Source organism: Pipistrellus hanaki, assembly GCF_964339955.1.
Source record: "Pipistrellus hanaki genome assembly, chromosome: 1".
Classification (NCBI taxonomy): Eukaryota; Metazoa; Chordata; class Mammalia; order Chiroptera; family Vespertilionidae; genus Pipistrellus; species Pipistrellus hanaki.
Window position 1 is genome coordinate 185,245,898 of NC_140503.1, and position 25,949 is coordinate 185,271,846.

The following is a 25,949-nucleotide window of genomic DNA, read 5'->3' on the forward strand; positions in this document are numbered from 1 at the left end:
AATCAGCTGCCTCCTGCATGACCCCTACTGGGGATTGAGTGCAACCTGGGTATATGTCCTGACTGGGAATCAAATCAGTGACTTCTTAGTTTATGGCTTAATGCTCAACCACTGAGCCTCAGCAACTGAACCCATGTTGTAAGTTTTTAACGACAGGGGTATATGTTCTATATATTTTTATAACCCAGAGTGCACTTAGAGTATGTAATTGATATTCAACAAACACTTGTTGAATTTTATTCAAATTAATTTGGTATGAACGTAGCTTTTACAGCTTCTTCAAAGTTATTCAAACTTTTTGTATGACTAAAACATAAATACCATCTCTTTTATTAGTATTAAAAAGATATTTGGGTGAAAGCAACTGTTTCCTTTTATTTGAGTAATTTCCCCAAGATTGGGCAGAAAATTCAAACCTTTGGCTTTCATGGTTCACCATGTACCAAGCCATATTGTATTTACTATCTTCCCAATGTTTGAGTAAATGAGCCACATGAGTTGTATGAAATAAATGAGAATAACAGGGGTGGTAATGACATAATGAAAAAATGGGGATAATGAGAGCTGCCAGACAGAGAGCCAGTGTTTTTGTAGGGAGGAGAGTGAACTTAAGAACATGAAGATTGAAATTTATACAGTGGGGCCATATTCATTATGTGTAATGATCAGAGGAGAGAAAATGGTTGAAAAATTGGGTGACAAGTAAATCTTGAAGTGTTTACAGATGTATTTGTGTTTACTAGATCAGCATCTGGAGATGAAAAGAGATGATTTATGGAGGGAGAATGAAGACTTGCAGATATTGTAAGGAATGTTAAAAGGACAAGGCAGAGGAGAGTTCTGGATGAACTAGAGCAAAGGCAGATTGGCTGAAGCACTTTATTAGGGCAGAATAAATGATCGAAATTAAAAAAAGGGAGGTTTTTATTGGAAATGAAGGAGGCGGCCTGTCCTTAAACACTGGCTGAAGATTTAGATAGCCATACTATTGGGTTAGCTGCTTGTGCATGTGTGTGTGCTCTTTGTGTTCACATATCTCAATACATCAAAATTAGGTATGCAAAGTCTATAAAATGTGTGCCACAGAAAATGCCATGGCTATCTTTACAGAACTCTCTCTCTCTATGCATCTCATGAAGAGTGTACTGATTCTTGATTCCTACTGCTTTTGTGACAGATTACATTTTTCAAAAATTGCTACAATACTTTTATTTTGCATTTTTTTAAAAATTTATTAATTTTATAAGGGTGATGGAAGTTAATAAAATTATATAGGGTTCAAGTGTAACATTCTATGGTACATCATTTGTATGTGTTTGCCACTCAAAGTCAAATCAACCCCATGACCCTCTTTCTAGGCACTGCTTTCCCTCTGGCCTAGAGCCACCTTTCTGCCTTTGCTCAGGCCCAGAGTTGCCTTTCCACCTTCCCATGCTGCCCAGAGGCTGGGAGCTGCTGGGGCAGTGCAGAATACAGGTGTTGTCACCGTGGCGATGATGTAAGCAACCTGCCCTGCACTCTTCTTTGTTGGGTTAATTTGCATACTCACTCCTGATTGGCTGGTGGGTGTTATGAAGGTATCGTCAAATGCATCTTTCTCTTTTATTAGTATAGATGGTACAGCTTCTGCTTGGCTGACTCTTCTTTGGGTCATGTAACTTTGGAGCCCTGAGTGATGACAATGAAAAGACTACAAGAACAAATCACATAGAAAAAAAGAAAGAGAGAGAAAGAAAGGGAGCAAAAAGCCCCACTATTCCAGCTCTCAGATGTTTAAATCTTCACAGCTGATTGCAACCAGCAAGAGATCTGAGAAGAACCTCCCAGCTGAACCTAGATATAATGATTATAACTTTGTCATTATTAATATAATTAATATAATGATAAAACCATTGTTGTTTGAGGCGCTAAGTTTAAGGGTGGTTTGTTTTACAACAGTAGATAATAAGAACACTATTTCCAGCCCTGGCCCTGTGGCTCAGCTGGTTGGAGCATCGTCCCATACACCAAAACGGTGGTGGGCTTGATTCTGGCCATGGCACATACCTAGGGTGCTGTTAGATCCCTTTGGAGCACATCAGGGAGGAAACTGATCAATGTTCCTCTTTCTCTCTCTCCGCCCCTCTTTAAAAGTCAATAAAAACATATCCTCAGATGAGAATTAAAAGAACAGTGTTTCCCAAAATATGTTTGGATGTGTCCATTTGATGAGTTAGGTAGGTAAACAGGAAAAAGAACAAAAAAAAAACAAACTTGTTCTGGGTCACTTAGTAAACCTGTGTAATTGTTAGGACTGAGATTGTAATTCAGAGTGTCTATCTTTTGTTCAGACAAGTGATCCACTTTATTTACAAGTGGAAAACACACCCTAACATTTATTGGCATGAAAATGTATAACACAATTCAATTTAAAGCTAGATTTTTAAAAAAGCTGTCTACTGAATCTAAAGACCATAACCTACTATAATGGGTGTTCATTAGCTGAATTTATATCGTATGTGAGAACTGAGGCTCAATGCATGAAATTTGTGCAAGAGAAGCCTTCCTTCCCCCAGCTGCCGGCACCAGCTTCACTCCGGCACTGGGACCCAGGCTTCCCTCGCAGCCCTGGCTTCATCCAGAAGGTCATCCAGAAGGAGGCTCAGGAGGACATCCGGTCTAATGAACATATTACACTTTTATTATTATAGATGCTCTCTTAGATAGAGGCATTGTGGTGCTTTAATTGTATTTTAAAAGTCTGATTTGACAGATGTACTCTTTAAAGTAGAATCTGGAGATATACAAATATCAATATTTATTGTCTTAGCACTACATTTAAAAATTAAGCAGGGCCAGAAATACTTATGAGTAGTCTCACTGCTAATTAGTCACACTGTAGATAAACAATGTTCCCATCATCATTTTAAACTACCTGTGTGTAGAATACTGAATTGGAAATAAAACAACTGGAAAACAGTCCCTGTTTTCAAAGAGTTTTTTAATTTTATTTATTTATTTTTTTATGTAGGTAGAGATGGAAAACAGATCCATATTGAGAATAATTCAGAACATATACAACCCAAATATAAATAGACTAGAGGCCCCGTACATGGATTTGTGCACCCGTTGGGGTCCCTCTGCCTGGACTGTACCCCCTTGCAATCCAGGACCCCTTGGGGGATGTAGCAATGCACGAAGCAGCAGGAGGCCAGAGAGGAGCCTGAGCAGTGCTGGGCGCCACCTGGCTCAGCGCTTGGCACTCCTGGGATTCACGGCGTTCCTGGTTCATTCGTCACTCCTTAGCACTCCTTAGTGCTGTGCTTGCCAGCCATGAGTCCGACTTCTGGATGAGCATAGCTCCCACTGTGGGAGTGCATTGACCACCAGAAGTCAGCTCCTGCTGGTCAGTGTATATCATAGCGACCGGTCATTCTGGTGGTTTGGTCATAACAGTTGCTTAGGCATATATATATATATATATATATATATATATATATATATATATAGAGAGAGAGAGAGAGAGAGAGAGAGAGAGAGAGAGAGAGAGAGAGAGAGAGAGACTAGAGGCCCAGTGCACAAATTTGTGCAACTTGAAAGGAACTGTGAGCCACAAGGCTGTGGTGGGCACAATATGGGTCTTGGTCCATCCTTTGAGATCCCGCCTGGCTCCTGCCACGGTCCCTGGTCCCCTGTCTGCCCAGCAGCCTTGCTTCCACTGCCGTCACTCCCTGCGCTGATGGCACCAGCCCTGCTCACACCTGCTGATGGCACAGAGTGAGTGGGGCCAGTGCTGGCAGCAGGTGTGAGCAGGCACACTGGCATCAGCTGCAAGCTCTGGGCAGGACCGTGGCATGTGGAAACAAAGAATTTTCAGTAACCACTAGAGATTCGCCCTGATGACAGTGACTGGAACTCTGCCTTGGCCTGGTGCCCCCCCCTCCCCCCCCACCTGCTCCACCATCCCGCTGTGGCTGATGCCTGCCATGTTTCATGCATGCCCTCTGGTGGTCAGCGCACATCATAGCGACTGGTTGTTTGGCCGATTTGCATATTAGGGTTTTATATATATACTAGAGGCCTGGTGTATGAAATATGTGTATGGGGGTGGGGGTAGGAGTGGTCGTCCCTCAGCCCAGCCTGTGCCCTCTCCAATCTGGGACCCCTCGAGGGATGTATGACTGCCTGTAAACCTCAGGTTGAAGGATTCATTTCACAAATCCAACTCACCTTGTGCACTCTATTGGGGATCAAGCCAGCAATCTGGGCTTGTGCCCAGACTGGGAATAGAACCATGACCTCCTGGTTTATAGGTCAACCCTCAACCACTTAGCCATGCCAGCGGGTTATTGATTACTTATTTTGTGCGAGGCATTAAGTGCTCAAATATATTGCATCATAATCTATACAAGCTTTCACTAATGTCTTTGGGTATTTAATTTCCTAGGGTTTTACCAAGTGTTAGCTAACTTTTAATAATGCTTCTGTAATAATTGTAATATAGAGCAAGAATTCATATCAATATATTAAGATATTTAAATTGCTGGAATATGCTATATAATGTGCACATCCAGCACTGATACTTGGAGTTTCCTAAATGCCTCATTTGCAAAGGTTTCCATTTCATAGCATCATTGAAATTCTCAAACTGGTATGTGAGATTGTGAGGTGAACTAGAGGTCTGGTGCATGAAATTCATGCAAAGGGATCAGCCCTCACAGCCCCAGCTTCATCCGGAAGGTCGTTCAGCTGTCTGGTCTAATTACGATATTACCCTTTTATTATTATAGATAGTCTGCTTTGCAACTTTCCCAGTTTCTACAGCAATTGTTGAATTTGTAGGTGGTCGTTTCTGTCTTGTATTCAGTCATTTCTATCAATGTTTGCCCTGCTCTGGCTGCAAACATTTTACTTCTTACCTTTCTAGAAGCCATAGACCCTTGTTTTGGCCCACTTTTCGTAAGAATGAAAAGCAAAACTCACTCAAATTTCACCAACCATCATGGGGTTGTGATGGGTATGAAAGGGAAAACACAATTCTTCCACTGATGGAGATATATTATTTTATTTCTTCTTTTAGAGATTTTTCCTTTTTTGATTAGAGAGATGCTTAGATGCTTCAAGGTACCCATTCCATGAGTTGATTTTATTCAAGTGTTGAATTCCAGCTCCTCTCATTACAAGTTCTGTAATAAAATCTTTTAAAAATATATGTTATCTTGCCTAATTCTTAAAGCAAGTGGGTATTTAGGAGTCATGAATGCTCAAGAGCTGTGCGGTATAAAACATCAGCTACTAGACACACGTGGCTATTGAGCATGTGAAATGTGGCTAGTTCATATTGAGATGTGTTATAAGTATAAAATACATACTATATTTTGAATATCTAGTATGAAAAAATATAAAATGCATCATTAATAAATTTTCATATTGATTGCATGTTGAAATGGTAATAGTTTGGCGATATTGGGCTAAATAAAATATATTATAAAAATAAAGTGTTACCTATTTCATTTTTACCTTTTTTAATGTGGCTATTAGAATATTTAAATTAGGTAAATCACATATCTTTACAGGACAGCACTGCTCTAAAAACCACAAAGCTTCCAATATTGGAAAGAATCTCAGGCTTTTGCTTAGAATTACAAATACTTGAGATATTTCTTTGTTGTGGTTTTGTACAACTGCCAGCTGCCTTGTACAAAATAAATAAAAAGATTGCATGAAGATGCTTATTATAAACCCAGTTTCAAAAACCTTAGGCCTTTGGCAATATTTGTGTTCTTTCATTGGTCCATTAGCTTCACTTTGCCTCAGGTATTGTAACTTCAAACTTGATGTAACATTTTCTATGGATGTGGCTTTTAAAGATCAATAAATTAAATGTAGTTTGTAATCCTCCAAAGAATAATGTGTTACTTATAAAAAAATTTTTTTATCACAAATCTAGTGCTTTTCTGGTATGTTCAAAGAGAAGGAATCCTAAAGCATTAAATTAAAAATATTAAAATCTGTGTATTTTAACTTTTAATGGATAAAGTTAATCTACATTGTCATGATAATGCTTGAAGAAACTACTTTGTGGCACAGTATACTCCTCACTTTAGCACTTTATAAATGAACGAGTCTGTATATTTATGAACAAAAAAAGATGGATAGCATGTTCAGTTCTCCCATACCATAAAGAAGATTCTCATTTGCATTTTTATCATCACTGTTTATGACAAATAATGCTGATCTTGCCGATTGTACTTGTGCTATATACACTGGAAATTAAGGTGAGCTTACATGCAGATTATTTTTATTTGTGACTCGATCCTGGGAGTTAAAAGACCAATAAAACATAAGCCATCTCTCTTGCTCTATTGAAAGGCAAATGGAGAAATTAATGCAGAGAGGATCAGGATCAGAAACTAGGAAAGAACAGAGCTGTTTCCTCCTGGCTCTGTCCCCTCCTCCCCACACGCTGATTAAGCATCTCCTATGAATCAAATACTGAGAAGATGAAAGAAGAAGACAATCATGTTCCTCAGAATCCTTTATTCGTTTTGGGAACTGAAGTCAGACTGTAGTTTTAAAAATTCTTCAACTGCATGTAGCTCAGGCAGTTAAATAAGTAATCATGACATTTGGTTGTAACAGACCTTCGGACATTTCTCCCTGCACTTTAACATCTACGGTAAAACCGTTATAAGGGATGTACCCCCACTTATGCAGTCACTGCTCTCAGGTCCACATAATAAATAAAGATTAGAAGATTGGCATTTTTTTTGGTATAATCCACCTCCTCCCCTCTCCACTCCATTTTCCACTTTACTGCAAGAGTGAAACAAAACAAAACAAAACAACAACAACAAAACTAGTTTTACAGGGTGAACGGGGGCGAGGGATGTAAGAAAGGAAGAGAAGGAGGGAGCAGGGAGGACCATACAGATAAGCGGAAGCAGGGAATCAAATGCAGAGCTGCTGTCCTTTTCCCATTTGTCAGGAGGTACCCTCCCTGCCCGCTGCTCCCGGCTCCCAGCCAAGTAGCTTCTCCTCGCGGCTGCGCCCCCTAGCGGCGGCGCGCGGCGGCGCGCGGCGGGCGCTTATCTCTTTAAGTGACAGCTGTGGCTCGGGTCCCAGTCCCGGCCTGACGTCAGCGCCGCCTCCCCGGCGGGGAGAGGAGTAGTGAGCGCCGCGCGCCGCGCTCCTGGCACTCGCGGCTCGCTCTGCCAGCCGCCTGGGCGGCGAGTTCTCTCCGCTCCGACCGCTCCGACCGACCCCTCCTCCCGCCCCGCGGGGAGGCGAGCGGCCGCGCCGGAGCCTCTTGCAAGCAAGTCCCTCGCACACTTCCCCGCCGGCGCCCCAACGGAGCGGCCGCTGCTCCCCGCGCCTCCACCTCCACCTCCACCGCCGCCGCTGAGCTCCTCTCCTGCGCTGCGCTCCCCCGATGGAGCCCGAGCACCCCGAGCCCTGAACCGGGCCGCCCCGGCCGGAGGAGGAACGTGCGGTCTGGCCCGAGGGCGCACCCAGCGCGCGCGCCAAGGCCGGGGGACCCCCTCCCCACTCCCCGGGGGCGCAGGGCACACGGTTCGGAAGATCGAGAAAGTGCGGCTGCCCCCGGTCCCCTCGGTCGGACGCGGGGCCCCCGGACCATGGCTCTGAAGGACACGGGCAGCGCGGGCAGCACCATCCTGCCCATCAGCGAGATGGTCTCCGCGTCCGCGCCTCCCGGGGCGGCATCGGCGGCGGCGGCGGCGGCGGCCCCGGGGTCCTGCGCGCCCGCGCCCTCGCCCTTCCCCGAGGTGGTGGAGCTGAACGTGGGCGGCCAGGTGTACGTGACCAAGCACTCGACGCTGCTCAGCGTCCCGGACAGCACGCTGGCCGCGATGTTCTCGCCCTCCGGCCCCCGGGGCGGCGGCGGCGGCGGCGGCGGCGCGCGGCGGCGGGGCGAGCTGCCCAGGGACAGCCGGGCGCGCTTCTTCATCGACCGCGACGGCTTCCTGTTCAGGTACGTGCTGGACTACCTGCGGGACCGGCGGCTGGCGCTGCCCGAGCACTTCCCCGAGAAGGAGCGCCTCCTGCGCGAGGCCGAGTACTTCCAGCTCGCCGACCTGGTGCAGCTGCTGGCGCCCAAGGTGGCCAAGCAGAACTCGCTCAACGACGAGGGCTGCCAGAGCGACCTGGAGGACACGCTGTCGCAGGGCAGCAGCGACGCGCTCCTGCTGCGGGGGGCGGCGGCGGGCGCGCCCTCGGGGCCCGGGGCGCACGGCGGCGGCGGCGGTGGCATTGGCCTTGGCCTTGGCCTTGGCGGCGGCGGCGGGACGGACCGGCGCTCGGGCTTCCTGACGCTCGGCTACCGCGGCTCCTCCACGGCCGTGCGGGACCAGCAGGCGGACGCCCGGTTCCGGCGGGTGGCGCGCATCCTGGTGTGCGGGCGCATCGCGCTGGCCAAGGAGGTCTTCGGGGACACGCTCAACGAGAGCCGCGACCCCGACCGGCCGCCCGACAAGTACACGTCCCGCTTCTACCTCAAGTTCACGCACCTGGAGCAGGCGTTCGACCGGCTGTCCGAGGCCGGCTTCCACATGGTGGCGTGCAACTCCTCCGGCGCCGCCGCCTTCGTGCACCAGTACCGCGACGACAAGGTCTGGAGCAGCTACACCGAGTACATCTTCTTCCGTGAGTCCGCCGCGGGGTCCGCGTGTCCTGTCTCCCCGCTCCCCCCCCCCCAAACAAACAAACAAGCAAACAAACAAGCAAACAAACAGCAACAACAACTACAAAAACACACGGGGCGTCTCAGAGGGAGCTGGTTAATTCATGAGCCCGAGGGGGGCTCACCCTGCGCGCCCCCGCCTCTGGCTGAGCGCTTTCTCCCTCCGAGATCCCCACTTGGTCCCCGAGGTGCACCTAGTTCCTAGGCAGCCCTCCTTCTTAACTTGAAGGATTTTTGTCCCTCTCCTCCACCCCGCACCCCGCACCCCGCAGCCCTGGGCTCCCTTCTCCTGCGCAGGGCGCGGAGGGGGCCTGGGAGACCTGGCTGGGCACAGCGGTTCTCCTTTCTCCCTCTGCGTCTGCGGGGCTCCTGGGGATCAGTGTGCGGGCGCCTGTGTTTCCTCTCCGGAGGGCAGGGTAGCACAGAGGCACCGCAGCAGAGCATCCCCGGGAGGGGAGTACCTCCTGTTGGTGCCGGTCTAGGCGCAGGAGCATCCAATTAGGGGAGGTGTCAGGAGGCAACCTGGAAAGTGGTGACTGTGCCCCAGAGCCCCTCAGGGGGCGGGGGAGTGTGCGACTGGAGGGAAAGAGGTCTCCATCGACCCGGAGAAAACTCAGGTTTTTTCCCAGCGCCACTTGTCAGCTGTCATTGCTGGGTGTTTGGACAGCGGAAAGCGGGAGGTGGAGGGAACCGAAGAGTGTGCATGTGTGAGCGCTGTTGTCAGGGTTGGAGAGTGCGTGTGCACGTGTGTGTGTGTGTGTGTGTGTGTGTGTGTGTGTGTGAGAGAGAGAGAGAGAGAGAGAGAGAGAGAGAGAGAGAGAGAGAGAGAGAGAGAGAGAGAGATTGAGAGAGAGAGAGGGAGAGAGAGAGAGAGAGAGAGAGAGAGGGAGAGAGAGAGGGAGAGAGAGATTGATTTCCTTCTGGGCATCTCAAACGCAAAGGGGGTGGGGAGTTTGAGTCCACTTCCCCAGGGGGAGTAAATCCTGGGATATTGTGAAAGGAGGGAATGAGGGAGAGGATTTGGAAAGCATTTGGCATGATGCTTCCTGCAGCCCCTTCAGGAGGGCGCCCTGTGGATCAAGTTCAAGAACTCCACCCAAGATCACCGGGCCTTGGGGGATGGGGAGGCGGGGCGGCTCAGTTCCCAGCGATATTTAGACAGCGAGGAGGGCCCCGCTGGAGAGCTGTTTGGGGAAATGAAAAGCCAGCTGGGCTGGCAGCAGGGGCATCATTTGGCAAACGTGTTTCTTTGTGGAGACACAAGAAGCTTTGGAATGTGCCTGTACTCTTAGGGAAAGCACCATTGGCCCTCTATGATACAAACAAACCAGTTTTAATTGTACTTATTTACTTTGGTAATTTACTCGCTCTTTGGGGATTAGACAATTTTTTCCGCACTTTATTTTGACTGGAGAAAGGGAAAGCCTGCTTGCACAGGAACAAGCTTGATTGGAAGGTGCTCATTGAATATTCTAGTAACCTTTGAGGTAGTGTGATAAAACACAGCAGGCTGTCTTAGTGCTAGATAGTCTTTTTAAACAGGGTGGATTTTCCAAGAAAACAAAGCATTTCGACAGAGAAGCAAAGAAAGTGTCACTGAAGCGGTGGATAGAAATCTGTCTTAATTATATCAAAGTGCTATTACAAGTTGCACAGTAAAAAGAGAAAAGCCACCCAAAGGAAGGCCATTTTTTAAAATTGAAAATACCTTTTCACTATTTATTAAGTAATTAAACCATCTAGCAGTATTCTTTACATCTTATCCGTTATTAACATTTGAAATTTTAAACATTTATCATTTCAACTGGATATATTTTCAAGCATAACAGAAGATGAGATGGAATGAACTTTTGACCCTTGTGGTTAGTGATTTTTGTTAGAGCAGATATAAGCATATGTTCTGCAATTATGTTTCTTGCATTTTGGAATCTTTCTTAGATTTAACTAATAAGTTAATTTGAAAGAGGTATTTGGAATTCAGAATATTTCACTCCTGGGGCTAGAAGAATTGTTAACAAAATAAATAGTCATATTATGAATAACCTTTTGCAGAGTATTCACATAACTAATGAGCTCTGAGATTCATTCATAGAAATCCAAGAAATCTAAGGAAGCAACCTAAAACTTTCCTCATTAATTACCCCATGGGGGAAAATTTCAGATTAAATATTGCTCTTTTGAAGTGTTATTCCAGTCATTGGCCAGCCTAATTTAGTTGTCATTTTAAATTTATTATGTAAAGTTGATATTGAATACTATTATACATACACTTATTTTATGTTTTATATAGCTTGCAGCATATTTTCACAAGTTATTTTGGATGGGATTCCTTTTAAAATTGGAAATGAAAATACAATGTAAAATCTTTGTATTTCCATCTTATTCAGTTTAGGAGATGGTGCAAGTTTATAATTACCTTGTTTGCAGTCTTTATTTAAAATGAATATTAGTGTTATTCATTAAAAACAAAATTATTGGATGAAATTGTTTGTCTACTATATTTCAAATGCAGAAGAGGGCCTTACCTTTTATTTTTCCTTTTGACCAGTACTTTCAACAAATATTTGTTTGGTGTGTAACATGCACCAGTCATGTTAACACATTTTTAAATTCAGGCTGCACATGAACTAGTTTGAAGCTTTGCTAAAACTATAGAATTGTAGTTTATACATTCTTATGCCAATTTTTGCTCCTGTATAAATAGAAAGAGAGAGGCCGAAACCGGTTTGGCTCAATGGACAGAGCGTCTTTTATATATTATTAATTTACGTACATATGTCTGTCATTAAGAACTTTCTTTTTAAGATCCTTTCCTTTCTATGTGCCCTTCTAAATGATTGATTACTGACATGTACTTCCTAGTGTGTACTTTTCCTAACTAATCTCTACCCCCACTGATGATCCACATTTAGATTTCTTCACTTGTCATGGCCAAGCCTACTGTGGACCTGTGTGAGAACTTTTTAAATATACATCTAGGAGGGGAATTAGTGGGCCCTTGGGGATGCACTTGGTTAAGGACTGTCAGATTGCTCTCCAAATGAGTACACCAGTCTTCACTTCTGAGAATAGCACATGAGAATGTCATTATCTCCACTTCCCTGCCAACTTGTCAAAATTCAGTTTTCTAATTGTTGCGAAAAATAGAAGAAAAGTGATAGTTCATTGTTGTTTTCAATTTCATCTCTCTAATTACCAACGATGGAAAGGTAATTTTTAGCTCACCCGTCTCTGTAGATTAGAAAGATTTTGAGTAAGCAGGTCAAGAGGATCCTCTATAGTGTAATCTTATTTTCCTTTTCAAACTTCAACGGCAGCAACAGCATCACAAACACATGCACCTGCATAAAACGATGAAACTACTCTTCATGCAAATGAATGTTTATTATCCTTCTCAAAGGGGACACCCCAGTCTCATCGGCCCTGCCTCCATCTGTGGGTGATCTACATACGGTATTATGTATGAGATATGAAGGTGATTCCTTGTGGAATGGTCTCTTATGAATTAATATTTTCATATATGTCACTTGCCCTCAATGCAGTCAATAAACAAATCTGACAGGAGCAGGATCAGTGAAAGCATGTGGTCCAAGAAGGGGAGAATGGAACCCACACAGCATTACAGTCTTGCAGCAAATTCTGCCATGCAGGCCTGTCGGAGACTCCCTTTCCTGCCAAGAGAATAAGTGCCTACCTGGCAGCACCTGGTTTTGCTGTGGAGCACAACTCCCTTGCCTGTTGTCCTCCAGGGTCCTTTCCTTTACCTTCTGGGAGATTCTAACCTGTCAGTTGCCTTCCCTGACCACGCCTGAGGCAGGCATTGGGGTCCGACACCCTCTTCCCAACTGCAGATTCCACAGCTCACTTCCTGCCAGTGCAGGTTCAGCACCTGCAGGTGGCTTGAAGGATGAAATAGCTTATGCTACTGATGGCCAGTTTTGCAGTTTCTGGCAAAATTGTAGTGGACTTTTGGTCAGTTTCATGAGTGAATTAAGAGCAAAAATATCTCCTCCTAATGTAATTTTTATACCTGAAAGCTATTCTGTGGCCTCTCTGAGTCACTCATTTCCCGTCTGAAATGAACGGTTTAGGAGTGTGGTGCCAGCTTTGTCAGCGGGGCGGTCTGCTGTGTGAAAGAGTTGGACCTCCTGCTAAGGCTGCACTTTTGTGGTTATATTTAGTTACTGCTGTTTTTTTGTTTTTGTTTTTAACTTAAATTTTTGTATTGTGAACATTTTAAACATCATGGAAAAAAACACACAACAATTTTCCAAAAAAAAAACTTTAATATATTCATCTCCTAGGTTCAACAGTAATAAAAATATAAATGCATCTCTGATGTTATTTTTTTTTTTTTTGCTAAACCATTTTAAAGCAACTCCAAAATATTATGTTGTTTCAAATCTATGTACCTTGTTATAAACAAAAAATGGATATTTTTTTTATATCAACACTATTCCATTATCAACTTTAATGAGATGCATAATGATTTTGGCAATATCTGATATATAATCCATAATCATGTTTCTTAGATTGCCTCAAAAGTATTTTTTTATAGTTGTTTCTTTTTAAAAAGTTGGGATTGTACACTTTTTATGTGCCTGTGTCTTAATTAATATAGGACAGCTCCTCCTCTCTCTTTTCCTCTGTCCATCTTTATGTCTATGTCTATGTTATGTCTATCTCTATCTCTATTTATGTCTCTCTGTCTTTGTCTCTGTCGCTGCCTCTCTCTGTCTCTTCACATGTAACACCATCATTTTGTTTCTAGAAACAGAGTCTGTTGACCTGATGAAAGCCCCATGTTCTGTATGTAGCTGCATGTTTTTTTTGTACCTATATTATCTGAAAGTGAATATTAATTTGAGCATATTTATCTCAGCTTCTCTTACTTTTCTGGGGGAAAGGTGATTCATGGTGATTCTGTGTGCTCCATTAATATTTCAACTCACAGGTGATCATTCCACAAGTATCATGTGAATGGTGTCAATCTGACTCCCACCAAAACATTTATCTAGTAGTTTTACCATTGATGACTGTTATCTGATGCAAATATTACATTAGGGACTGCACAATTATAACTTTTCTGATTTTGTCATTTCTTCTACATTTGGTAGGTGGAGTCTTCTAATGAACTTTTCTCAAAAACTGCTAAAATATAGTTCATAGAGGAAAGGCAGGGAAAATGCATAATTCTTATTTCTTGTCCTATTTCATAGTAAGGAATTGGTTCTCTAATAACTTCCAGTGATATTCAGTGAAGTGTAGCTGTTGCTGTGGTATTTTGGCGCTTTATTCCCACTTTTCTGTTGTGGTAGTGCCTCTCTCTCTCTCTCTCTCTCTCTCTCTCTCTCTCTCTCTCTCTCTCTCTCTCTCTCTCCCCTGTGTAGTTGTGAAATCATGGATATTTTAGATATTTGAGCATTTCACTCAATGGAATTTTGGATGCTCAAGCAGTTCCATGTTTGACCAGAGAGAAACTCTGTGCTCTTTCGACACAGCCCATTGAGTCCTTGGAACATTAGTACTTGCTGTTATGTAGCCACAACCTTTAACTACTTGGCTTGGTGGCATAGAAACAGCTTCTAAACGTCCAAATTACAGGATTCTCCTTCACCTTTTCTCATGGGCTTCCGGCGGAGGGATTAAAGAGCACCTCCTCGGCAAGGCCTGTGTCTTCTTCTGCCTCTCTTGGTGGGCTTGCTAAGTGGGTCTTTCCCCCTGATGAGACTTTGCTGAAAGAGGCAGGAGCTAACACCACACACTAATATTCTGAAGTTCCCTGGCGTTTTATTTCATGCTATAGCTATAGTTGGCATGTGTCTACCTTCCAAAGTGATAGTTGTTGCCAGTTTCCCTATCTGTAGCATTGTTATCCTGTGGCCGACCACCTGACTGCCTCCCTGCTGCATTAAACCCCCAGCATCCTTCAGGCTTTGTTATTGCAAAACGGGGCCATCGCTCCTACTCCAAGTTATATGTCTTAGCCTGCATTAAAACCAAATGCACTCTAGTTAGTTTAAGTTGAAGGGATTTAATAAGGATATGCATATCTTACAGAATCAAAGGGAAGATTAAAGAAAAAGGCTCTAGACTGAGCTTATAAGACTTCACTGGAGAACTGCCACTGAGTAGCTGCTGCCTTTGCCACCGTCAGCGAACTGAGAATAAAGAAATCTGCCAATGTGCCGGCACAACCACACAGGCCACATCTCCCCAACACCATGATGCTCTGTGCCCAGCCTCCTCTGAATGAATGATGTCTGTGGGAGGACTACTCAGTGGTGGAGCATGGATCACACTCAGAAGTCCATCTCAAGGGAATTAGGAAATTATTTTCAGCTGTCTAGTCTCTTCATGCCCAATCACTGTAGCCTGTATACTCTGTGTCTCATTAGCATTTGAGAAGAACATCTGAAAGACAATCATTTTTTATTAAAATACATGCAAATATTTTAATATTCACACACATCCCATTTTTGCAAAGACATCATTGCACAACTCCCTTTATGGGCATTCCTTTATATACTAATCTATAATAATAGAAGGATAATATGCTAATTAACCAGACATCCTTCAGGGCATCCTTTTGGATGAAGCCAGGGCTGGAGGGAAGCTGGTGCCAGCAGCTGGAAGAAGGAAGGCCTATTCTTGCATCAAACCTAGTGTATGCATAATATAAATGAGACTAGTAATTTTTATCTCATCATTTCAGTGCAAGTTATCACTGAGGAAAAAGTATAGAAAGTAGGATCACAGCCTGGAAGTAAAAAAAAATACCTGAAGAATAGTATTTATATTGAGGAAGAATGTCATTCTAAAAGTTAGAGTCTCAGATAAATGAACGTGTGCTACATTGTTAAACTATAGTTTTCGTAATGCTATAGTGTATATGGATTCCGGCAAATGTTGGAGAAAATTAGAGGATTTTGGTAAACCATTTGCTTCTGTGGAATACTTTGAGACTATTTCCCATCTCTCACCTGAAGAATGATCTGAGCATAAACGAGATGATACTTGCCAGGTGTTTTTAGCACTTCCATTGAATCGTGTGGTGTAAATTGAACTAGTGGTGACAACACATAGATTGTGTGGGGTTAGTATCTGAGGAAGATACTAACTACACTTTTTCCCATTTTCTTGTAAGAGGTAAGACACAAGCTGAGGTGAATAGCTTTTGCCTGGCAGTTAAACGTGAATTTACTTTTGTAAAGGGTGAGACGTAGAGCAGATGTCGGAAAATCACAGGCAACACTAATAATGCCTGTAGTCCCACAGGAGCTCAGGAATGGCAGCAATTAGCAGTGACTTTAACTTCCCAGAGAAATGCACTGTAAAACCTGACGCAGGTGTTTTGGCCAGGCGAGTTATGGGGATAATTTCATAACAGCTTTCGCTCTCCCCTTCCTGTGTCTGATACCCAGTTTACCATTCCTTGATGGAAGTCGTGAAGGATGGTACGTGCTAGCTGGTTTTTAAAATTTGAAACTCACCTATCTTCAGTTAGAGAGGGTGATGTTTTAAAATTGTATTTACTCCCCATGTCTTTCTCAGTGAAGCCTCACACTGTGTCTGGCTCCACATTGTCACGTGGCAAAGTTTACTGATTTAATTAGGGAAGCTGTATGATGGATGAGTAGAGACATATGACTGGGCTTAAGGAGGAGGAGTCCGGAGTAAACCAGAGCTACCTTCATATCATTACACTTTTAGTTCATACTTGTCTGGCTATGGGTAAGTCATTTATCGTCTGCAAACCTTGGCTTCCTCCTTTGTAAACTTACTGGAATGATAGTACATATTTCAGAAGGTGCTCTGAGGATTAAATCATTGGATGCATATGAAATACTTGGCCCAGCCACTTATTCAAAGTTCAGGTTTTCTAAAGGTAACTATTACCTATTCATAAAGAACAATGCCAATACAGAGGAGGTGTTTCATGCCTGCACTAAATGGAGGGTTCAGGGATGGCATTGGGGAAAAGGTGACATTACAAATTATGGCCAGAACGGTGGGCATCTCAGATCAGTGCTTGGGAGCTTTGCCAGGCACGGCTTTTTTTTTTTTTTTTTTTTTTTTTTTTTTTAAGAGGCTAGTTTGGTTTGGCTGGATTCCCAAGACTGTTGCGGGAAAAATCTGGGAATGTAGGCTGAGGAAAGCTGATGCAATACATTTTATATCAGGCGAAGGATTTTGAACCAGAAAGTGACATGATGAAATATGCTTATTCAGGAAGAAAAGATTGCATCAGAGTGACACAGGGAGCTGGGGAAACTGAAGCTACTTGGTCAGTTGGTGGTTATTGGAAAGGCTCAGGCCAAAGATGAGCCACTGTGCTCTAGCAGTGATGGAGAGAAAGAGATGGATTCTAGAGCTAAGTATATGGTATAATCCATTAAACTCTGGGAGATAGGAGTTAAACTGTCTGGCAATAATGATTCATCTTTTCCCTTGAACAGAATGATACCTTGGAAGAAAGAAAAGAATGGAGATCTAATATCCTTTTCAACTGGCTTTCTAAGTAGATGAATGCTATTTCTAGGAAGAGGAGGCCCTATCTAATAAAGGCTTTGACCAGATGAACCTGGCTAAAGGATGGCTTACAATAAATAAGGACAGAATCTATAAGGATTGGCCCTCTGGAGGTTACCATGTAAGTTAGTCATTTCTCTGGGAATATAAAATGTAGAAATCTTATAACTTCCATGTTTCTGTCTCTGCGAGGAGCCCCATAAAACCTCCCTTGACCTCTTCGTCAATCATTCTAGGTCAGGGGAATGTTCCATGTGGAAAAGAAGGCGCTGGAGAGCCGCATGGGATGTCGTAGACCGCGATGAGTTTCTTCGGTGCCTCTCTTCTTTAATTTATCAGTGAATCTTGATACCCCAATCTCTTTTTCATGGGAATATGCTTTGCTGTTCTGATTTTGTGTCTTAGCTCAAACTCTGTGACCTACTGGATGTGAGAGAAGGTGGAAAAAGAGATATAGAAGATGACTCCAGAGTTGGTGACGGTCTTATCTGAGATAGGGCATTCTGGAGGGTTTGGGCCAGAAGGAGAAGATGATAAGGTCAGTGCTAAAACTGTTCAGTGTGAGGTATCTCTGAAACTTTCAGGTGGGAGATGTCTCAAGCATGGTCCTGGAGACCAAATGAATCATCAGTGAGTTTGGAGAGGTAGAGGGCTGTACTGAGGCTGCTGAATGAGTAGATAAAGAAGAGCCTGGGAATCATCTTGAGAAAGGTCAACTGGACATTAGAAATATCAGAAGAGAGAGGTGATTGTGAAATTTATGGGAAAATAATTTTTAAGTAGAATTAAGTGAGTTTAAGCAAATCAATGTAATGCTACAGAGGGTTGATCATAGATTAAGACAGAAAACATCAATTAGTTTGACCAATTAGGAGCTCATTAGTAATTATTGAACTGATCAAATAAAATTATAAATTTATAGTGGTGATAAATTGCCTGGCTGGAATATGGTCTCTGGTATGGATGCAAAAGTTGAGAGAGTAGATAATGGGATTCATCCAAGCTTGTGGATTCTTAGTATGGCTGCTATGAACAGAGCAAAGCTAGTTAACGGTGCTAATAACAGCAGTTGATGCAGCGAGCTGCTTGTTCCAGGATGGGTAAAGAAATCGATACACCATGCTTGTCTAAAGAATTGTAGTAGTATCACCTGGGATGTTGCTTAAAATTGAATATTTGTTCCCTGCTGAATTACTAGTAGAGTCTCAGGGGATAGTGTTTGTGAATATTATTTTTTAAAGCAGCTTTCCAGATTAATGTTTAAGAACCTATTTAATTATAAACAAGCTAGTTCTGAGAAAAGTTATGGTCTTACTAAATTATTCAGTGAAGAAAAAAACAGAGATCTGTATGCATAGAACGCTGTTAATTATATTTAAAAAGATGCAAGTCAATGTTTATATAATAGAAAGGCTGGAAGGAAGTGCACTTAGCTATTTGAAGGATTTTAAACGACTTTTATTTATTTTTTGCAAATCTTTTAATCACAGCTTATGTTCATTTTATAATTAAAAATAAATTATAGTTATTGAAAGTAAGTAGCTAATAAAGGATATATTTCTATATACTTGATTGTAGCTATGAATATAGAGAGATGTAGGATAGTGCCTTAAAAAGGATGTTTTGATAAGCATAGAAGAAAGAGGATAAAAGGATTTTATACCTGAATTAGGTTTAGAGGAAATGCTATCTGAGAGGAACATGGAGGAAAAGCAGAGCTTTGTGAAAAATAAATTCCATGCACTTTATAATTTTGCCAGCCTCTAATACCCAAGAGACTACAGATGTTCAAATAAAATTACAGGTCACTTGTGGAGTCAGTGCACTTATGTGGTGAGGCTATCAGTCTGAAAAAAAAAAAAAAGCAGGAAATCATGAATCCAGCTGTGTTAGGATAATTCCAAAGGCTATTTTAGAGAAATGGCTGACCTCTAGCATAGATTACTGTTCACATGGGAGTATATCTTTCATAAGCTATCCTGATAAAATTTGGGTACAGGAAGTCAGAATAGTCTGCAAGACTTAGGCAAAATAATTTGTTTCTTTGCATTAAGTTGTGTTACAGGGCTTGTTATACACAGCAAATGTCAGAGCCAATTATTATAGACTAGACTCTTTAAGGAGGGATATAAAAATCCTATCTAATAAAAGAGTAATATGCAAATTGACCATCACTCCAACACATAAGATGGCTGCCCTCATGTGGTCAAAGATGGCTGTCCCCATGTGTATACAAGGTAGCCGCCACAAGATGGGAAGCAGAGGAGGGCAGTTGGGGGCAACCAGTAGGGGAGGGCATTTAGGGGCAATTGGGCTGGCAGGGGAGGGCATTTAGGGGCAATTGGGCTGGCAGGGGAACAGTTAGGCATCAATCAGGCTGGCAGGCAGAAGTGGTTAGGAGCAATCAGGCAGCCAGGCAGCCAGTGGTTGGAGCCCAGCAGTTTTGGATTGTGAGAGGGATGTCCAACTGCCTGTTTAGTCCTGATCCCATCAGGGACACAGACACACACACACACACACACACACACACACACACAGACACCCATGCATGAATTTCGTGCACCAGGACTCTAATATATATCTCATACTTAACTTCAAGGAGCTTGCAATGTAAGTGGGGAGAGAAAATAAATGAGATCTCTATTCTGAAGTTGATAGCAAATATTAAAGACTTGGAAGCAAAGGAAGACAGAAAACGAGTAGATTATAGCAAGAAAAAGCCTTTGGGAGGTGATTAGTAGGCATGAAAGGCCTTAGCTTGAACTGATGATAATGAGAATGAAAAACAGGAGATGGGCCCTAGCTAGTTGATAGAGCATCAGCCCACAGACTGAAGAGTCCCAGGTTTGATTCTGTTCAAGGGCATGTACTTCAGTTACAGGCTCCATTCCTGGCCCTGGTTGGGGTGCTTGTGGGAGGCAACTAATCAATGTTTCTCTCTCACATCGATGTTTCTTTCTCTGTCATTCCCCTTCCCCTCCACTCTCTCTAAGAATCAATGGGTAAATATTCTCAGGTGAAGATTAACAAGAACAACAACAACAGCAGCACACACACACACACACATACACACACACACACACACACACACAAAACTAACACAGAAGATGGAGTGAGAAACACTGTGAAGAAATAATCATTAAGGCTTTGAACGGTTTGAGTACAAGAAAAATAGGGAGGTGGAGTCAAAGAGGACTGCAGTGCTTCAGTGATTAGACCTCCACAGGAATATGGAGGATGAGAGGAAGGACTGATGTAGGGGCAGAAGGGAAATGACAAGTCTAGTTTATTGCATCAAGTTGGTCATTGCAGTCACAGTCATATCCATGAGAAGGTGTACTTCTCTCTTCAGAGCACATCTTCATGGAAAGAAGATTACCAATAAACATTTTAAAGACAAATCACCAGGGGGAGACACAAAGGTTGGGGATGAGGCACATGCTGGCTCCAAATATTTTTCTGGTCACTAACTCAGAATAACAAAGATCAATCATATGCCATAGTCACATATGCCTACCTCCAAAACGGTTAATTAAAAATCTTGTGAATCATAATATTCTTTCCTATCAGTATTCTTATGCTATCACTCTCTATTGCCACTTTCTCTCAATTCATCAGCCTTCTTTTGATCATTGCCCTTGATATCTGATTTAGGTTACAGGTTTGTAACTGTAGTGACTCTCCTGGAAATATCCAGAACACTCTTATTCCTCTTTTTTTGCTTCCCCTCCCCCTGCCAAGCCTTTTATGGCTCTGAGTGAACCAAGCTAGCAACTTTTTTTCCTCCTATAACCAAATAGCTGAGAGCTGCTGGAGAATGTCACACAATAGAACAGATCATTTCTACTAAAATTCCATGGACACCAGTCTTAAATAGACATTCTCCGCTGCTTGAGAATTCTCCTGTGCTTCTCTGGTAAGCTCTTCTAATCTTCACAAAAACGGTTTTATTATAACTTTTTTTGTAACCTCCAGTTGCCTCCCCTATTCCTTACCTCAGTCTCAGCAAATGTTTCTGCTTCTTTCTTTACAGAAAAAAAGTGGGAGCCGCTACATTCATTCATCTTCCTGCCCATTCATCTTCCTTATGCCAAACCTATAAATCTATGCACAGCTGAGTCCATCTTATCTGCCTTCCCTTATGTTTCAATAACAGAGGAACTTTTTCCCCCTCTCTGTCCTAGGATGCTTTTCTGCTCTGTGCTCTGGGTCCCATCACTTCTATCTTATTAGAAATATTACAAGAATGCTTCTTATTTTTGTTTTTGGCATTCAGCCTCTCTCTGAATTGTGTCCTTCCCGTTAGCTTTCAAACTTGCCAGAGTCCTTTCCACTGGAAGAACAATGAAATGCCCCCAAAGTTATTCTTTTTTTTTTTAATCCAATTACCCCCTTACACAGCCGAAGTTTTTGAAGGTACTACTTATCTCTATCCAATTATCTCTCTGCACAGCTGAACTTATTGAAAGAATGGTCTGTGTTTTGATGCCAGTATTTCCTTGTTTTCACTTTGTGCTTACATCTTAGCATACTCCAATGTGGTTGTTGGTCCTTAGCACATCTTTAAAACAGCCTCTTCACAGGTCTCCAGGTTTTCCATCTATGCATTAAAACCAGCAGCTATCTTTATTTCCTCATTTATTTCTACCTCTTATCAGCATTTGCCTTGTTGACTATTCTGATAGTCTTGAAACACACATTTTTTTTTTGGTTCCTGTGCATCTGTCTGTTCAGCTTGCACCTAACTGGAGGACAAAATCTAATGTGTGATTCTCTATCCAAGCCTTGTACAAAAGCATGGACCAGTTTCAGATCAGAAGGAAGAGGAGATTTTTCTATTCATCCATTCATAAGGGGCACTTTCAGGGTTCTTAATTTTATGACACAACAGTATACTTATCTCTTTGGCTCTTCCTTTTGCTTCCTTTGTGGGTTTATCATTCTCTACCTAGCATTTAAATATTAAAGTTATTTGATTTGTTCTATCTCACAGCTCACCATTCCCATGTTACTCAAAGTTCACCGTCACTGATCACTATCTTACATGTCTATAGCTCCCAAATTTAGGTCCATAACGTATACTTCTCCTTTGAGAACATACCTACCCAACTCCTATTGGAAATTTCTGTGTGAATATTATGCCCAACTTAACAAGTCCAAAAATTCATAATTTTCTCCCTTCTTTTTCCCACTTCTACCACCACCTAATTCTATTTTAGTGTTTTCTCTTGCAGCAAATGGCCATCTTATAACATTATGATACACAGACCAGAGACCTAGTAATCTTCCTTGACATATCCTTTTACTTGTTTTTATTTTAGTGTTGAAAGGAGTTGTCGGCATTTGCTCATTTAGAAGTATTTAATTTGAGTGAATCCTCTGACATTTGATTCCCAAATTCTTTGCATAGTCTCTGAGCAGTTTTAGGAAAAAAGGAGCCTAGTATTTATGAGATTCTCAAAGGGGTCTATAATCCATATATACATCTATCTATCTATCTATCTATCTATCTATCTATCTATCTATCTATCTATCTATCTATCCACACACACACACACACACACACACACACGCACACACACACATATTCAGTGTTCATAGCTCAGTGGGATTAAAAAAGCTCATATTTCTTCTTCATTGTTGACTCAAGTAAACAATAATCTCATGGTACATTTATTACTTTTTTCCCTGGCTACCTTTCTAGTCCCCATTTATCTTTAGAATCCCGGCTTTACCTTTAGAGGGAAATGAAGTTCATCATCTCTTGTGGACCCTTCTCTGGACCAAGAACTTTTTTGCCAGCTTACATTAACAGGAATTGGGTCACATTTTATTAAGCAGACAGGCTTGTAGACAGTCTCTGGAAACACAGCTGTGTCAGTTAATGAAATGCAAAGAAGCTCTTATTTTACTGATGTCTTGACAATTTACAGGATAATGAACAGCAGGGCTGTTACTAATGGAATATTTTGTGTTCTGGGTGTTATGATTGCTTACTTCAAAAATTGCTAAAGAATAGGAAAGTATGTATCCTGCTCTGTGTAATGGGTGCTCACTGAAGACACAAAATAAGGGTCTCAACTTTACCAATTTGGGTCAGGGGTTCTCAACTACAGTAGTGTTGACATTTTGGGACCAATCATGCTTTAGTATGGGGGTTGAGCTGTGTTAGTACTGTTGCTGACATTTACTCAACAGATACCAGTAGCACACTCATCTTGTCCCTTTTTCCCAGTTGTGACAACCAAAAATGTCTCCTGATATTGCCAAACGTCTGAGGTGGTGGTGGTGGTGACAAAATTGCCTTAGCTGAGTTGACTTAGATCAATGTTAAAATTGATGCTGGAAACTGAAGCAGTCAGATTCATGCTTAGTAAAATAGAGCTGTGGTAGGTCAATCTCTTTCTTAGCCCAAAACAATAACAGAAACAACAGCCATTACTCCCACCCTTGGGCTGAGGGCATGGGAAGGAATGTTTGCTGGATATAAACCAAGTGCCAGGTGCTGTCCTAGGCCTTGGATGTTATTTCTTTTACTCCTCCTATTAGCCCCACGACGAGAACATTGTGGCTCTCATTCTGCTACCATGAGAACTGAGACAGGGTGATTAAGCTACCTCCCCAGGGTCAATCATCTGATAGGTGGTGTGGCTGGGAAGAAACCTAGCCAGACCCATCTCTAAACCCATTTTTTTTCCTGCCTCATTCCACTGTGCCCTTAAAACATCTTTCTTTGTTAAGTTTCATTCTTCCTGTCAATGAAACCATGGTTCTAAGCATTCAGTACTCTGTTTTAATTTTTATCTATTAATAAAATTATTAGCTCTACTTTAAGTGTGATATGGTTTTCTGTTTTAAATGAACACAATAAAATTTTGGAATGGATCCTTTAAAAATATATAAACTCTCAAAGGAATTCTAATATAGTAGATTCTTTCTTGCCTATGGAGTTGGCTTTTCCTCCACTCCTATATACCCACATTGAAAATCACACTAGTATGGTATCTCAAAGGCATTCACTCCAACAATTGGTAATGGAGAAAAACATCTCATATTACAAACACCTCAATTCCTAAATATTAATACCTTCTTTCTTTCTTTCTAATAATACAATTTGATAAGTTTAAATGCAGTACTTTTCATTGTTCCTTTGGAGAGAGGGGTCTTACCAGGAACCTCTCTCTTCTTTCTCTCTGAAATCAATAAAAATATATTTTAAAAAGATATGAATGTCAAGTCTGAGATTTTTGTTTCATTGCTAAAGAATGCAGTGTCTTACATTATGCATGGACATTTAGAAAAACATTGCTAAGTGATAAAAATAAGAATGAATGGCATATATTTTAGACATAATTAATTCTCATGCTGATATAACAGAATTGCTGTTAAGCACGGAATAATTTAAATGAAGGGGGGAAAATGGAGATCCATAGTTAAAATTGGAAACCAAGCATTGTTATGAACAGGCCATTGAAACTTTCCCCCTATATTATAAGAATTCTGGGCTTTCTCCCAATAGTTGCTACATCAAACACTGAAACATCTGAAACAGATTTCCAAGGACTTTATGTATCACAAAAGGTAGATACGTGGTTTGGAGGTACACAACACCCCTGTCATGCATATGCTGTGACTGAAATTTGTGAATCTGTTTGGATGGATGATCATAGAACTTAGGTCTCAGAAATGTATGCCATTCCTTAGAAGAAAATATATGCTGTATGTCACACTCGGTATATATGATAAAACCAGAGGGTTTGAAGAAACATTTTGCCTTCAGGAAAACTCTTTTATGCTATCTCAGTTTTCTGGATTAAACAAAATGTAATAAAATGACCCCCCCCCCCCAAAAAAAAAGGAAACACACACACAAAAAAAAAAACAATCCCAGAATTTTAAAAACACCTCCACAAAGAGATTCCACAAGTGTCTTGCCTTTCTGTTGAAAATTTTATTACCTTCTTCCAAAAAGGAGCTTAATATTTGTCTCTGGATAAGGGTCATTCTAGGAACTGAAGGCCACTACTCCTATTCTAAGTATTCAGTTGTAATTCCTTTTAAATCATTTTTTTCTGACTTCTGGTTAACTCCCTGATAGTCTTATAATACTTCCCTCTATCTCTTTAATATCTGAATTGCTCTGTTAGGAATTCTTATTTAATTACACGAGAGAGACTTTGCCAGGATTTCCCTGATTTTGTCTCTGAATGCCGGGGGAGACGCCAGGACAAGGATATGAACTCATCTATACTTTCAGTTCCTAGGGGCCTAATGCTTTCTTACCAGCACACAGAGTCTCCAGCAACTGAGCAAACATATAACCTAGGGATGGAAAACCATGACCTCTTGTGAATTTTTTTGTAAATAAACTTCTACTGGGACACATCCATGCTCATTCATTTCCCTATTAGCTATCTCTATTTGTAACACAGCTGAGTAGTTATGACCCAATCCGTGTGATCTCCAAAGCTAAAAATATTTACTATCTGGCCCTACAAAAAAAAATGTTTGAGACTGTTGATCTCTTCTTACCAATGCCTGGATTTATTTTGGCTAATTAAAATTAAATCACTGCTGCCAGTATGCTCAGGGGTTATAGTGTGGGCCTGTGAATGAAGGTATTGGGTTTGATTCCAGTCAAGGGCACGTACCTAGCTTGAGTACCTGTCTTGCGGTCTGGTGAGGCACAAGTGGGAGGTAACTAATCCATGTCTTTCTCTCTCGTTGATGCTTTTTT

The 25,949-nt window shown here is 42.1% G+C and overlaps 1 protein-coding gene across 1 annotated transcript in view; it reads left to right on the forward strand.

Annotated features, from left to right (window-relative positions):
* Positions 1–7,481: 7,481 nt before the first annotated feature.
* The window catches only part of KCTD8 (potassium channel tetramerization domain containing 8), a 179,614-nt gene continuing 161,146 nt past the window's right edge, over positions 7,482–25,949 (forward strand). The window contains exon 1 of the mRNA XM_084900997.1: positions 7,482–8,643. Within this exon, the coding sequence (XP_084757123.1) occupies positions 7,617–8,643 (1,027 nt within the window). The 5' untranslated portion in view covers positions 7,482–7,616. The remainder of the gene's footprint in view (positions 8,644–25,949) is intronic.